The 15,925-nt window shown below is 36.7% G+C and overlaps 4 protein-coding genes across 5 annotated transcripts; 3 read left to right on the plus strand and 1 right to left on the minus strand.

Moving 5' to 3' along the window:
* Positions 1-83: 83 nt before the first annotated feature.
* XYLT (beta-1,2-xylosyltransferase) lies at positions 84-4,051 on the plus strand. Of its 2 annotated transcripts, XM_086229909.1 has the most exons (3): positions 84-835; positions 1,584-1,733; positions 2,735-4,051. In XM_086229909.1, exons 1-3 carry the CDS (start codon positions 149-151, stop codon positions 3,455-3,457), a joined length of 1,560 nt encoding a protein of 519 aa, XP_086086035.1. In that variant the 5' UTR covers positions 84-148; the 3' UTR covers positions 3,458-4,051. The 2 variants fall into 2 exon arrangements, with proteins under 2 accessions (XP_086086035.1, XP_086086036.1); XM_086229910.1 differs by lacking the exon at positions 1,584-1,733.
* A 4,561-nt stretch (positions 4,052-8,612) lies between these two features.
* On the plus strand, positions 8,613-9,372 carry LOC147298414 (uncharacterized). The gene is made up of 2 exons (XM_086230094.1): positions 8,613-8,849; positions 9,081-9,372. The coding sequence occupies exon 2, from the start codon at positions 9,096-9,098 to the stop codon at positions 9,279-9,281; it is 186 nt and encodes a 61-aa protein (XP_086086220.1). The 5' UTR covers positions 8,613-8,849; positions 9,081-9,095; the 3' UTR covers positions 9,282-9,372.
* A 582-nt stretch (positions 9,373-9,954) lies between these two features.
* Positions 9,955-12,122, minus strand: LOC147298415 (Ribosomal protein S8e family protein). The gene is made up of 5 exons (XM_086240769.1): positions 12,030-12,122; positions 11,780-11,852; positions 10,704-11,037; positions 10,373-10,554; positions 9,955-10,203 (listed from the first exon to the last, which is right to left on the minus strand). The coding sequence occupies exons 1-5, from the start codon at positions 12,031-12,033 to the stop codon at positions 10,119-10,121; spliced, it is 678 nt and encodes a 225-aa protein (XP_086096895.1). The 5' UTR covers positions 12,034-12,122; the 3' UTR covers positions 9,955-10,118.
* A 1,698-nt stretch (positions 12,123-13,820) lies between these two features.
* Positions 13,821-15,812, plus strand: LOC147298416 (Putative lysine decarboxylase family protein). Its single transcript, XM_086228973.1, has 4 exons — positions 13,821-14,297; positions 14,659-14,787; positions 14,985-15,169; positions 15,253-15,812. Exons 1-4 carry the CDS (start codon positions 14,094-14,096, stop codon positions 15,632-15,634), a joined length of 900 nt encoding a protein of 299 aa, XP_086085099.1. The 5' UTR covers positions 13,821-14,093; the 3' UTR covers positions 15,635-15,812.
* The last annotated feature ends 113 nt before the right edge of the window (positions 15,813-15,925 follow it).

The raw sequence follows: 15,925 nt of genomic DNA on the forward strand, positions 1-15,925 counted from the left end.
CTTGTCAAGCCTGCATTGGCCCCTCACAGCTCCACAACATAAAGTAGTCAACTGCTGCACTTCTTCGCCTTCAGAATGCAAATGACCCAAAAGCTCAGACCCAAAGACTGAGTTTTTGGAAATAGAGAGAAACAGAGAGAACAGAGCCATGAACAAAAGGAACTTGTTGCTCCTGAAGATTGTTCTGTTTCTCTTTGCCTTAAACTCTCTCTCCCTCTGCCTCTACTTCACTTCCAACTCCAGAACTATAACTCCCACCCAAATCCAAACCCAAAACCACCATTCTCTGAATCTCAACCGCCTCCCTTTAACAGATCAAAATCACCACCACCCATATCGGTTTTCCAAGCCTTGGCCCATTTTACCCTCCTATCTACCTTGGTCTCAGACACCCCAGGTGCCCTTTCGGTCCTGCGAGGCCTATTTTGGAAATGGGTTCACTACCCGGGTCGATCTCTTAAAACCCAGCAAAAAAGATTTGAGCTTGAACCACATGATCGGTTGGTTCAGGTGCTGGTTCAGTGAGACCTTGCAAAGCTCAGTGTGTGAAGGAGCGCGGGTCAGGATGGACCCGGAGAAGATAAAAATGTCAAGGGGTGGTGAGAAGTTGGAGGAGGTCATTGGGAGGGGGGAGGAGGAGGAGCTGCCTGAGTTCCAAAACGGTGCGTTTGAGGTTGATGGGGGAGATGGGATTGGTGGTGGAGAGGGTAAAAGGCTTGTGACCCAAGAGTTTCTTGATGTTTATGTTCCTCGAGGTGAGGTCTCCAAGCACACCATGAGAGATTTGATCGGGTCGGTTCGGATCGTTCCCCCCGGAGAGTTCAAGTGCAATGAGGTTAGCTGGGTTTTTGTTAGTTTCTATTTTTGGATTGGGCAGTTAATTATTATAGGATTTATTTGATTTTTGATGTGGGTTAGTTTGAACTTGGTTTGTGGGGTTTCAAAAGTTTTGACCTTTATTTAAGAATTCGTTTGATGGGTTTTGGTGATCTGGTGTTTAAAAGTTGTGGAATTGAATGCCTATGGTGCTGGAAGGAAATTTAACCATTAATGACCTGATTAGGAAGTAGTTTTATGCAATAAAGAATGCAAATTCAGTTATTACCAAATACTGGTGAGATTCCTTATAAAAAGTGGAAGTAGATTAAGTACCTGTTAAAACTGTTGTTGAACTAATTTATTAAGAAAAGAAGAAATTGAAATTTTGAAAGAATGATTGTAACTCAATTCTGTTAAAACTATAATATTGCTTTCTTCTTTTCTAATTCTGGTAGTGGATTGAGCAGTATTAATGATCTGATGTTAAAAAGCTCTGGATTGAATGCCTGTGGTGCGGGAAGGAAAGTTAGGCATTACTGACCTGTTTAGGAAGTAATTTAATGCATGTCTTTTCAAAATTAGCTAATTCTGTTAAAGTCTAGGGTTGAAATCATTTTATATAGAAGATAAGAATTGAATTGAAATTTTGAGACAATGATTATAACTCAGTTCTTCTTCTTTATAGTTGTAGTTAATGTTAGTTCTGTTATGATTATAATATTGCTTTCTTCTTTTCTAATTCTGGTATGAAAGTCCACTTGCAGTGGATTGAGGAGCCAACACTTCTGGTGACACGCTTTGAGTATGCAAATCTTTTTCACACAGTCACTGATTGGTATAGCGCTTATGTAGCTTCGAGAGTCACTGGCTTACCTAATCGGCCTCATTTGGTCTTTGTAGATGGCCACTGTACGGTATGTGTGTGATTTTTCTTGTTTGCATATTTTGTTCTTTTTGTAACCTTTTCGCAATCAAACTTCTCCTTTTGCTGGCTGCATAGTATGTGCATGCGTATTATGTACATAAATATATGATCTAACTTTAGCTTTCCTTCATATATTTGCATTATTAAGCATACTGCTTTCGTTTCATGCGAGTTTGAAGAAATATAGGTTATAAATATGCTAGGGGTGTGGACTAGCTATTTACAGTGATTTTCATCAGTGGAGGGCATACATTTTGCTCTTTACAATTCAAAAAAGTCCATCTGTTTTCTTGGGTATCTGTTTGTAGTAGGACATATTTGAAATGCAGCTGATGTCCTTTTGTACAACTGTTATGAGAATTAAAATGAATTTTTCTTCCTTTTTTACTGTTTAACATGATGCTTTGTACCCCTGGTTTCATTTGTTGCTTCTCTAAATTTTAGTGTAATAATCAGTCACACTTGCTTTTAAACCAAAAACAAACCTTATAAAGATCATGACTGATTGAGAGAAAATCAAAATATGATGATCCAAAATATGATGAGCAATGAGATCACTTAATATATGAAATTAGATGGGACCAATAAAAAATTATTGGCCATAAGAGGAGGGACTTTGTAGGTTAGCTGACTGCCGAGCTTTGATGGAAATCAGGTCAAGGTAACAGGGTTTTTCCTTTACAGTGATTAAAAAATGTATCAACAATGTTCTTACTAAACATTTCTTCATGGTGTGGTTTTTCCCAAGATGGAAGCAATTAGCATGTCCCCTTGAGGATAGAGGAGCATCTTTTGTTGGTTTTTCCGCTGTTATTTGTTCTTTTTCTTCGCCTTCCTATTAAGATTTCAATGATTACTATTAATTAGGGGATAACAGCTATAGTTTTATCTCGTTTCATCCTTTATGGTTAAAATGATCATGAGTTTGTTCTGCTTGGATGGTGGTCAATAGTTTCCTATTTCCGATCTCTCTTTGGTGGTCGTTTGCAGGCATCTTTGGAAGAAACATGGAAACAATTGTTTTCGAGTGTCAGATATGCTAAAAACTTTAGTTGGCCAGTTTGTTTTCGTCACGCTATTCTCTCACCTTTGGGATATGAGACTGCACTATTTAAGGGACTCTCTGAAGAGATAAAATGTCAAGGAGCATTGGCTCCTGATCTGTGGCAACACCCTGATGACCAAAAAACTGCACGATTGTCTGAGTTTGGAGAAATGATTAGAGCCTCTTTTGGATTTCCAGTGCATAGACATCGTATTGAGAAGCCAGCCTCAGGTCATAATGTCCTTTTTGTTCGACGTGAAGATTATCTAGCCCATCCACGTCACCATGGTAAAGTTGAATCGAGGCTAAGCAATGAACAAGAAGTGTTTGATGCCTTAAAGAGCTGGGTAGCCAATCACAAGGAATGCAAAATAAACCTTGTGAATGGATTGTTTGCACACATGTCTATGAAAGAGCAAGTCTGGGCCATTCAAGATGCTTCCGTTATTATTGGCGCTCATGGTGCTGGTCTCACCCACATAGTATCTGCAATGCCAAAAACTGTGATTCTGGAGATAATTAGTAGTCAATATAGACGGCCACATTTTGCATTAATTGCCCAGTGGAAAGGGTTGGAATATCATCCCATTTATCTTGATGGGTCATTTGCCTACCCATCAGTTGTTATTGACAAGCTTGACAGTATATTGAGAAGCCTTGGGTGCTGAAAATTATTTGGTTTTGGCTGAAACCAGTCCATCTCAATGCTGGGAAGTGGAAGTGATAGAAAATCCTTTCTGCCTTCAGTTCATGTACCACCATATCTGTTTCCTCAAGAATGCTAATGCTACTTTACAAAATTCAACCTGATAGAAAATTTTGTGAAGATAGAGAGGATAGCCAAACTTCTTAGACTGCGATTCACCTTCCTGAAACTTAAGATCAGGCTCTTCTTAAGCAACGGTATGGGAAACTTGAAGGTGTTGGCAAGCTCTGTAAAGGCTGCGGGCATTGTGGCAGATTTGTGGGCATCTATCAGCAATCAGGCAGTCATCAGAGGGAAAGAAATAATTTGTAGAGTAGACGGTGTCTGCGGCGTATATGTTACCTTGGCACAAAAATTCATTGTATTTGTCAGCTGTTCATTTCTTCAGGTAAAAATAGCCTGACGACAGGTTTAGGCTTTGTTTTTCTTGTATACTGATTTTTTTTAACTTACAGCATCATCTTTTTGTACAATAGATCAATGCATGTATTGTATCCAGTGTGAATCAGAAATTTTTGGTATATACTAATAAAAGGGTTTCTTGTTTGTTTTCAAATTGAGGTGAATATTGCATGTCTTCAGTAATTTAATCTCATATGGGTTCAGTAGGATAATGCATTGGGCGAACCATAAAATGGGGGTCCTCGACCTTCATGAACATTAACGTTATTTTTGTCTCTATAATTACACACTAAATTCATTATAATAACTCAAAATCAAAATTGTAACATAACAAAACAACTACTATATTATATTTACTTGGATCTAACATGTATATAGTGTAAGGGGTCTACAAAATTTGGGGCCCTCGGCATTTGAGAGCTTGAGGCGACCGCCTACTGCGCCTCCCGACCGGCCTTGCATTTGATATATGGAGGTGCCCATACCTAATACATAATGAATTGAATGAATTGAGTATTATGCGCGGTGAGTGATTGACAGGAGCATGATTATTTCACATGCATTGACTTTAAAAGGAGATGAGTCACCTTTCAAATCTCTAATTATAATAATTATACCGGTACCGTATCACATACAAAATATTTGAGACTTTTTTGGATGGAGGTATTTCATGGGGTGGATTTGGAATACACTTGTCTGGATTTAATTTAAAGATGTGCAACTAGGCATTTGAAATCCCACCACCCAATTCTCATTCTCCCTCATCTACGATGGTCATCGCCAGCCATCTCCTGCCAACTCTAGGACATATATGTCAGGTTGTCTGGCCAGCGGTGGTGGCCTTCACCAAAGATGGTTACGACTTGGCAATTCCTGGGGTATGACTTTAGAAGTGTCAAAACAAAATTTGTGATGTTACTTGGTACAATTTCGAATGCATCAAAGGTATAAATAATTAAAATGTCTAAAGCTACGAAAATAAATTCTCAAAGAACGACTTAATATGCCCTAAAGCACGACTTGAGAAACTCTAGGGTAAGACTTAGAAACGTCAAGACATGACTTGGGATGTTACTAGGTACAATTTGAGATGTATCAAGGGTATAAACATTTAAAATGTCTGGAGCAACGAACTGAAATTCTCAAGAAACGACTTTAGATGTCCTAAAGAACGGCTTCAGATGCCCTAATGTACGACTTGAGAAACTCTAGGATATAACTTTGGAAACGTCATGACATGACTTAGGATGCCACGTGGTACAAATTGAAATGTATCAAGAGTAAACAATTAAAATGTCTCGAGTTACGAACTAAAATTCTCAAACAACGACTTGAGATGACATAAGGAACGACTTAAGATGCCTTAAGGCACGACTTGAGAAACTCAAGTGTATGACTTTGGAAGCGTCAAAATATGATTTGGGATGTCACTAGGTACAATTTAGAATGCATCAAGGGTATAAACATTTAAACTGTCTCGAGCAACGAACTAAGTTTCTCAAGAAACGACTTGGGATGCCCTAAGGAACGACTTGAGAAACTCTAAGGTATGACTTTGGAAATGTCAAAACATGACATGAGATGTCATTGGGTACAATATAAAATGCATCAAGAGTATAAAAATTTAAAATGCCTCAAGCTACGAACTTAAATTCTCAAGAAACAACTTTAAATGCCTAAAGGAACGACTTCAGATTCCCTAAGGAACAACTTGAGAAACTCTATAGTATGACTTTGGAAGCGTCATACCATGAATTGGGATGTCACTAGATACAATTTGAAATGCATCAAGAGTATAAACGATAAAAATGTCTCGAGGTATGAACTGAAATTTTCAAGGAACGACTTGATATTCCTTAAGGCACGACATAGGAATCTCTATGGTATGACTTTGAAAGTGTGAAGACATGACTTGGGATGTCACTATGTACAATTTGAAATACATTACGGGTATAAACCATTAAAATGCCTCGAGCTACAAACTAAAATTCTCAAGGAACGACTTGGAATGCCCTAAGGAACGACTTGAGATGTCTTAAGGCACGACTTGAGAAACTTTAGGATATGAATTGGGAAGCGTCAAAACAGGACTTTGAATGTCACTAGGTACAATTTGAAATGCATCAAGGGTATAAACAATTAATATGCCTTAAACAACGAACTTAAATTCTCAACGAACGACTTCAGATGCTCTAAGGAACGACTTGAGAATCTCTAGGGATGACTTTAGAACCGTCAAAACATGACTTGAGATGTCATTAGGTACAATTTGAAATGCATCAAGGGTATAAACATTTAAAATGTCTCGAGCTTGGAACTGAAATTCTTAAGGAATGTCTTCGGATGCTCTAAGGAACGACTTGAGATACCTTAAGACACGACTTGAAAAACTTTAGTGTATGACTTAGGAAGCATCAAAACATGATTTGGGATGTCATTTAGTACAATTTGAAATGCATCAAGGGTATAAACAATTAAAATGTCTCGATTTACGAATTGAAATTCTCAAGGAACAAATTGGAATGCCCTAAGGAACAACTTGAGATGCCCTAATGCACGACTTGAGAAACTCTAGGGTATGACTTTGGAAGTGACAAAACGTGACTTAGGATGTCACTTAGTACAAATTGAAATGCATCAACGGTATAAACATTTAAAATGCCTTAAGCTACGAATTGAAATTCTCAAGGAATGACTTTGGATGCCCTGAGGAACGACTTAAGATGTCCTAAGGCACGACTTGAAAAATCTAGGATATTGCTTTGGAAGCGTCAAGACATGACTTCAGATGTCACTAGGTACGTAAAATTTAATATGCATCAAGTGTATAAACAATTAAAATGTCTCGAGTTACGAACTGAAATTCTCAAAGAACGACTTAAGATGCCCTAATGAATGACTTGAGATGCCCTATGACACGACTTGAAAAACTCTAGAGTATGACTTGGTTGAGAGGTTTGTATTGATAAGAATGGATGAAGCTTGGTACTAACTTATGCTTTCAAACACACTCAACATATTAGGAGGAAATGGGAATGAGATCTTTGTTATTCTTAATTTGGTATGGGACAACAAAATCCACTTTGTCAAATCCTACACAAATCCATTGAAGGGATTTGGATTTGGGGAAATCATCTTGTTTGGCTTCTATTTAAAAAAAGGATTTGGATTTGGGGCAAATCCATAGTGGATTTTAAAAGCCTAAATCCATGGATTTGAAATCATTCCTACAGCTAGGTATTTGAAATCTCATCACCACCCTCTCCATGTCGCCACCTCAGCCGCCGGCCCCTCTCGCCGCCAACCACCACCACCTCCTGATCTCCTCCATCCTCCATGTTTTATTTTCTAAAAATTAAAAACAAAGTATGGTTGCTGGAGTTTGAACCCCTAACCTCATACATACAAGTAAAATCCTCAACTATTTGTGTTTAATTGTCTATTTTTAAATATTTACCCTATATTGCTAAATATTTGAAATAAAAATCAGATTTCATAATTTTGTTTTTAATTATATGTTTAAATTCTTAAACTCTAAAAGCAAATGAAGTCCTCACATTTACGATTTTTATCCAAACAACAGAATTTCAAATATAAAGATTTTAAATACATGGATTCTTGAAATCCAAATTCAAGAATCCAAACGGGCCCTTAATCTATATCCTAGAATGAAAAAGTGAATCCATTAGAATTCAAGGGTTAACAATGTATTTTCATGTCCTACATGTTCGAATTTTAGAATTTAATGGATTTTACTATATAATGGGAGAATTGAGAGAAACACCCAAATTGTATGGTGTTAAACTTGTCATGATGCATACCTATAATCATTCACAAGAACTATGGAAATCTTAAAATTAATTTATTTTACATATTATGGTGAAATGGTAATGTTAAAATGTAACAAATCCCTAATGTGTAAAAAAACAATGTCTTCAAAGCCTTGGGATTAGTTTTAGTGATGAAATAAAATAAAGGGTTTTTTTCATATTTAGTACCTGAACTTTGACCATTGTCTTAATGTGGTATCTAAATTTTTATTTGTTCCAATTGAGTACCTAAACTTTTATTTTGTGTCTAATAGGTACCAAAATGAATTTCTGTTAAAATTATCAACAAAAGTTAGGGGCAATATAGTCATTTCAAAAAATTTATTTTTTAATTTTAATTTTTAATTTTTAATTTTTTTTGTTTGTTGTGTGTTTTTTTTTAATAATTTTAAACATATAAAGAAAATAATTAAAATATACTTTGACTATATTGCCCCTAATTTTTATTGACAATTTTAACAAAAATTCATTTTGGTACCTATTAGACACAAAATAAAAGTTTAGGTATTCAATTGGGACAAATAAAAGTTTAGGTACCACATTAAGACAAAGGTCAAAGTTTAGGTACTAAATATGAAATAAACCATAAAATAAATAATTAAAGTCTTGGAAGTAAAATAATATCACATATGCTGACGACTAGACCTGGCAAAAACACTTATGACCCATTAACACGACACGAAACGACATGAAAATTTACGGGTTCAAAGTTATCGGGCCGGGTTGATATGAGTGTCACTCGTTAGACCCGCTAAGTGTAAGGCCATTTAAGTAATTTTAGTTAAATAAAAAAAACTAACCGACTAAGTGGGTAACCAGCCTAACCTAATTCACTTTCACTACACACCACAAAGCCGCACTTGCACCCGCACATCAGCCCTTCAGACTCACTCACACTCTCCCTCTCTCTTTCTCACTCACACTCTCAGTCTCTCCGCCGCACCTCAAGATCGATTCATTCTCCAGCCTTAATCACTCCAGTCACTCTCTCTCTCTAGCTCTCTCTGTCTGCCAGTAGTACCGTTTCAAACTGATATTTAGCTAATTGATCATCCCTAAAAGCACACCCATCTCCGATACCGTTTCAAACTGATATTTAGCTAATTGATCGTCTCAAACTTTGTAAGCGCTTTCAACTTAGCCTGAGCTATATTCACTGTTCAAACCAAAGCATGGGGTATTAGCTAATGCCTTTTATGTGTATGCTGAAATGACATATAGAGATGTTGGTACTAAGAACTCACATTTGATCCTGCACACAATTTCATCTGATTCCGCTTTTGTGTTATGTATTTTGTTTGAGATAAACATTACGTGATTATGTTATATCTCTTCCTTGTTGTTGCCATATAGCAATCTGCAAAGGAAATGGTGACTTGTTTTCCCTCCACACCCAAGAAGTTGGCTATGACTGTTGGGTGTTTCGTTTCTGCTGCTGCTCTTTTTGCTTTCAGTGTGCATCTCTCTTACGTCAATGTTGCCCCTCAGCAAGCTCGAACCAAAGCTCGAAATGATTTCGTGAGAGAACGACTGAGACAAAAGTATGGCAAATGATACAACACCCAGCAATGCCATGCCATGCCACAGTTTGAACATTGGCTTTTGTTCAGTTATGAATTGAATTCTACCCCTTGTGAGTTGTAATCACCCATTGAAGGAAGAACATGTTTTTTTTTTCTTTTCATTTTTGGTACAGGTTATACTAATTTCAACACAATTGTGTTGGCCATGATGTGATTGCTATGACGTCTTCAAGCATTAGGCCCTATTAAGTTGAATAATATACAAAGAATGATTGCAGCTAAAGAAAACCATTGAAATAGTAAAACTTTCTTAACTAAAATTGTAGTTGGAGATTCATTTTCAGATTCTTACATCAATCATTTTGAGTTCAGGCATGTTGATTATTTTGCTAAATTGGCCACACTATTTTTCATACAAATATACAATACGATTTGAATCTAAAACCTACTTCTCTAATCCACTCCAATACCAATACAAGTAGTCATACTAATAACTGCCGTGAGAATAATGTTATTCATACCAAACTAACTGACCACATTATATAGAAGTTATGTGTATATACCACATCAGATAATGTGGCCAATTATGTTTTTAATCTTTGCAATTAAGTTGTTGGAGCTCAACACACACTTGAATAGATACACTAATCTATAGAACTAAGGCATCAAACCAATAAATGTTGACACTGCTAAGAAAAAAACCATGATCCAAAAGAAATATAACTGATGATCACACATTCAACCATAACAAGATTGTTTGGAGTAAACAAGGTTAACTTAAACTGAAACAAAGTGCAATCCCTTAAAAAGCAGTAAAGGAAAATAACATATTCTGAGTCTAAAATGACTAAGTTCAGGTAACAAAAATTTAGGCAGCAGCTCCAGCTCCCTTCCCCTTCTTCCTTTGGAGCTTCTTCATGTAAAACTCTAGCTCTTTGCCCTCCAAGATATATCTGTAAAAATATCACATGACCATCAGATATGAATATACCATACTTCCAATTAAACTAAAAAATCTGTTACCATCCATCTTTCAACTCTTTTAAGTGTTCAACTACACTATAGTGTGCCTATGATAGATCTGAAAACTAGAAAGGAACAAGGGTAGAGAAGGTCACATACCCATCAGCACGGCCACACTGTCCAGGTCTTGATGAGATACAAGCCAACAAACGACCGCCACCAAATTGTTCTTCAATATGCTGGTCAAGGGTGCGAGTCTGTTGACGCTTCTCCAGCTTTCTTACTACATGGTTGCTCTTCTTCGCCTCCTCCGTAGCAGCAGGAGCAGCAGCCTCACCCTCCTATAAAAAACAAAGAGATGAAAACATGTAACCAACAACTCTAAAATCTTATGTGTTGACCACATCCAAATTCATCTATCAGAAGGTGTTACCAAGTAAAAATGGCAACTAAACAATCTACCAAGCCAAAATAAATAACAGAACCCTACCTCTCCTTCTTTCTTGGCAGAAGCTGCAGCTTTCTTCTTGCGCCCAATTTCAACTCCATAGTGCTGGAGATACCACTGCTTGAATGGTGCTGCATCAACCTGAACAATGGCACTCTTCACCAAAGTTTGAGTACGAACCAGCTCGTTGTTGGATGCATTGTACACAACATCAAGAAGACGGGTTTTGCGGGTCACAGTCTCACTACCCCAAGAGAAATTTCCTGTGTCAAGCCTCAGAGCACGCCACTTCACATTACCACCTCTAACCCTAATTCTCCTCACTGTCTTGTTGCTTGAGAGCTTTGTGTTTGCAGGTTGCCTTCCAAGCTCATACCTTCAAACAACAAGATGAAACTAAATCAATTCTGAAATGATTCAAGGCTAGAAACATAATATCATTTTGTTCAAAATTTAGAATTACTATAATTACTTAATATTAAGTATGATATACACATAAACCAATGAACACTCCCCTAAACTTCTGTTACTTGCTTAAAATTATGCAAAACTTAGCAACCAGAAGTTCAGAACAAAGATAAACACTACTTATAATCTCAAAAGCTGAGGCTTTGGTGTCATATACCCCATAAACTAAGGCAAGCCATATGATCAAAGGCACAAAATGGTGAATCAATGCATATTGTTAAGCATTTAAAGTTATTACAATTTATGCAGCTAACTTCACAAATGACCCAATAACCAGAGACAAATCAAAACAAACAACCAAAAGGTACAAAAAAAGGTGAGATTACAAGGGGTTAGTTTCATTCAAATAACGAAAGCAATCCATCATACCTAACAAAAATTACAAAGTTCAAAAAATTTTCAATTACTTCCTCTGAAAAAGGAAAAACCCATTACTAGATAAACAAAAGCAGCACATTATTGAAAAATAAGACACGTATCATCCATTGGTCATACAGAACACTAAGCCATTGGTTTTTTTTTTTTGGTCAATAACACTAAACCTTTGTTTAGCTGCCCCTAAAACATATGAAAATAAAAGCAATGAAAACACAGTATAATAACTTGCACAAACAAAATAATCTATAAACTAAACAAAAATCAAATATTACTTTCTCTTCTTCCTCCAGGCCTTCTTCTTGCCTCCAGTGGCACGTCTCTTGTGCATGGAATCTCGGGAAATACCTACCCAACCATACAAAATTTCAAGATTAGCATCACAAATATGAAAAGAGTCCAAATCAAAACTTTAAAAGAGACTGATACAATTTGAGCCAAATCATTGGTACCCATTACTGAAATGAACTTGAAAAACCGAAAATTGATACGAGAATATGAAAATAAGAGTGATGTGAGAGGTACCCATTTTGGCAGACAGAGAGCTCTGGGTTTCTCTGTTGCAGGAGTTGCGGCAAAGCTGCTAGGGTTTGAGACCGTTCTCCACAGCGACAAAATCTCTATAAGTAAATTGTTTGTGGGCTTAAACCCTAACTTAGTTTGTGGGCTCTAGGCTATCTTTGGAAGCCCAAATGTTTTCCTATCATTATATGGTAAAATTTCAGCCTTATTTTTATAAGTAATTTTAGCCTGCAGCCCAAATATAAAAAAAATTGTCTGTGGACACCCATGCTTTATATTTTTAAGGCTTATTTGCGAATTTTTCTCTTAAAATTAATTTTTTTTTCTCACTTTGCTTTCTTAAAATTAAATTTTATCACTTTGCCTCCTGAACTTTATAAATGACTCTCATTAGACTTTTTTCGTCCAACTTCATCTATTTTGCCATTAAAAGAGCTAACGTGGTATATGTGGGACACTTTTTTAGTTATGTAAGATCTCATGTGGACAAAAAAAGTAATAAAAAATTATTTGTAAACTAAACAAAAAAAAATCACAAAAAAATTCAATTAAACAAAAAACTAAAAAACACATTAAAAAAAAAAGACCCAAAATCCCTCCCCCACCCGCAAGTCCGCAACCAGTGTAGCCACCACCCTCCCCTCCTACCTCATACCCTCCCCACCGGCCAACCCTAATCCTGATACCTCCGACGACCCTTCCTCTCTCTCTCTCTCTCTCTCTCTCTCTCTCTCTCTCTTCTCTCTCTCTCTCTCTCTCTTCTGCAAATTCCCCAAAACCATAACCCCATCCAAACCCTCATCTGCGTCTCCACTATATGCTCCTCCACCTTCTCCGCTATCCAAACTCATTCCCTCCCGGTGCCGGCCACCCTATCTTTTTTTCTTTTTTTTTCTCTCTCTCTCTACTTGGCTTTAGATTTCCTTCATAAAAGCTCACAGTGGCTTCAATGGCTTCTAAGAAAAAGACAAAAAATAGAGAGAGAAAGAGAAAGAGATGGGGCAGTGAGGTGGGGTTGGGATGGGGATGGAGGCTCGGGGTGGAGGATGGAGACAAATAATTTTCGATTTGGCTAATTTTTTGCAAAGATGATCTATGAATAGAGACTTAAAAAATAAACAGTTCGGATTGTTGAAAACTAGATGGAGTATGCCCATCCACCTCATCCAACATTTAAAATGTGAAATTTCACACTTGAATTGCCCTATATATATATATATAGGCTTATTCTATTGAGGTATACCTCAACTTATTTATGTTGAGGTATACCATATTGGGGCTCACACGAGTCATTTTGTGTCGATCTGAACCGTTCATTTTTTACATCTTCATTGATAGATCATCCTTACAAAAAATTAGTTAAATCGGAAATCATTTGCCTATCTAACTTTGATCAAATAAATGGACGAACCAAATATTTTTGATGAAACCGTCCATTTGTTTTATCAAAGTTAGATAGGCAAATGATTTCCGATTTGACTAATTTTTTGTAAGAATGATCTATCAATGAAGATGTAAAAAATGAACGGTTCAAATCGACACAAAACGACTCGTGTGGGCCCCAACAAGATCATACCTCAACATAACTATATATATATATATATATATACCTCGAATCCTAATTTGTCACTAATTTTCTATTCTTGCTTATCATGTGTGACGAAGCCTACTCATGACATGAAACAATCAGATTTATAAGAAAAGAAATTAACGATAAAACAGTAATATAATTAATTTTTTTAAACCACTTGGGAAATAAAAAGCTAGGAAACCAACTATTTCTGTTGTGTTCTTACAAAATTTGACCCCACCCTTTTCCTTTTCCCTTTTGCTTGTAGGACTGTTGGAAGTTGAACCTTATTCCCCTTATCCCTCCAAAGGTTCCAAATTACTGCATCAGAGCTAGCAAATTCCGAGAGCATAAATTTATGTTTTCGTTTTTCTTTTTTGTAACAATTTTTTTTGCGTGCAAATGCTGATAATTCGAGTTAACAACTGATACCCACTTCGAATTGAGCCAAATATCACCCGGTAAATCAATCTTCAACACATTTGGAAGATTTGAGAATGGGGTTTTCAGTGTTGGGTTCACTGGGTTCTCATATTTTAGTCAGAAATTCTCATCAAAGGACTTTAAAGATTCAATCTTTCGGTAAAAGAGAGAGAGACACCATTAGTTTCAAGCTCTCAAGGTCGAGACCTTGCCCTGGAAGACTTATGTCAAGAAAGTCCGGATTAGTCGATTTTGATGAGAGAACAAGCCCAAATGAGGTCTGTAGTTTTGATCATTTTGTACAGGTTATTTCTAGGTGGCTGAAGATTTTTTATTTTTACATTCATCTTTGTTAATATTTGTTTTTCTGCGGGTGTGAATAAGAGAACAAAAGAAATTAACCCACTTTCTGTTATGGGTGATGGTTCAAGCAAAATCTCTTTAAAATGTAAGAAAAATCACTACTAAATGTGTGGGATTAATTTGATATTTGATATAATTTGTTTTAGCAGGAGTATTGCCTACTACTATGATTGCTTTGTTTTGAACAGAATAATTACTGGTAATAAGCTTGATTGGCTGTCTGGGAATACAAATTTGAAGGTCTTATTTGCTAATATTTGGTTTTTTTGTTGAAAGGTCAGGAAAGAGATAGAACGATGTTATGAACTGATACACAGACTTGGGAGAGGAGTCGTATATTTGGGTTCTTCAAGGATGGGACCTGACCATTCACATTATTTGCAAGCACTTGAGTTGGGTAGAGAGGTGAGTCACTTTCTTCTGCCTTGCTTTCCCTAGCACATTCATGTAAAAAGATATTTATGTATAGCATATTAGCATGCATTTAAATGCAACAAGATTGAAGGATGTCTAGACACATTACTTCAAAACATGAAATACATTCTGGAATTACAAATAGCCTAATTACTGAGATTTTCATTTCCACACATCCTACTGAGCAGATTGCAAACCTTTTGGAATGTACTTCATGGACGGGGGCTGGTCCGGGGCTAATGGATGCTGCTACTAAAGGTGCTTTGCAAGCTGGAAAACCAGTTGGTGGTTTTAAGATTGGTAAAGAAGCTGGCGAATGGACAGCATCAAATTTTCATCCCTACCTACCTTCAGAAGTGTATCTCACATGCAGGTAAGATATATTTATCTGCTAGAAATCTGATCAATGCGGCTTTTAAAGTGCTTCCAAATTACATAACTGCTTTAAACTTGCAGGTTTTTCTCTGCTAGGAAGCATGGGTTGGTAGATGCTGCAGTTAGAAGCAGTAGTTCTGATAGGACTGCTGTTGTTGCTCTCCCTGGTGGGATTGGTACTCTAGATGAAGTTTTTGAGATATTAGCTCTAATTCAACTACAACGGATCGGGTCAGAGCTTCCAGTTCCATTCCTGTTGATGAACTATGACTCGTTCTATTCAAAGCTACTACACTTTCTTGATGATTGTGAGGATTGGGGTACCCTCTCAAAGGGAGAGGTTGCGTCTTTGTGGAAGGTTTGTGATAGTAACTCACAGGCTTTGGCTTACTTGGCAGAGTTTTATAACCTACCTCTTAGTGACAAAGGCAGGCATGAAAATGAATTGCAAAGTGCACGCTGAACAATTTCTTAATAAGATTTGGAGTTGATGAAGAGGTTGTCTGTAGACTGCTTTTCCCATTTAAGTGTATGTGCAACAGATAATAATGGTGTCCAAAACTGTTGTAAACCTAATGACCCCTGGACATAGAACTATTGTTCATTACATGCACTTAACATAATTTCCAATCATATTTCAATACGAATATTGCAGGTCTAGTAACTACAGTAATTCTCTAAAGATTCCAACACTGTTCCATATATTTTTTTTAATGCAGAATGATAATGAAGCTTCCTTTTGTTGGCAAAAAAA

The sequence above is a fragment of the Dryas octopetala genome, chromosome 1, assembly GCF_963921425.1.
Source record: "Dryas octopetala chromosome 1, drDryOcto1.1, whole genome shotgun sequence".
Taxonomy (NCBI): domain Eukaryota; kingdom Viridiplantae; phylum Streptophyta; class Magnoliopsida; order Rosales; family Rosaceae; genus Dryas; species Dryas octopetala.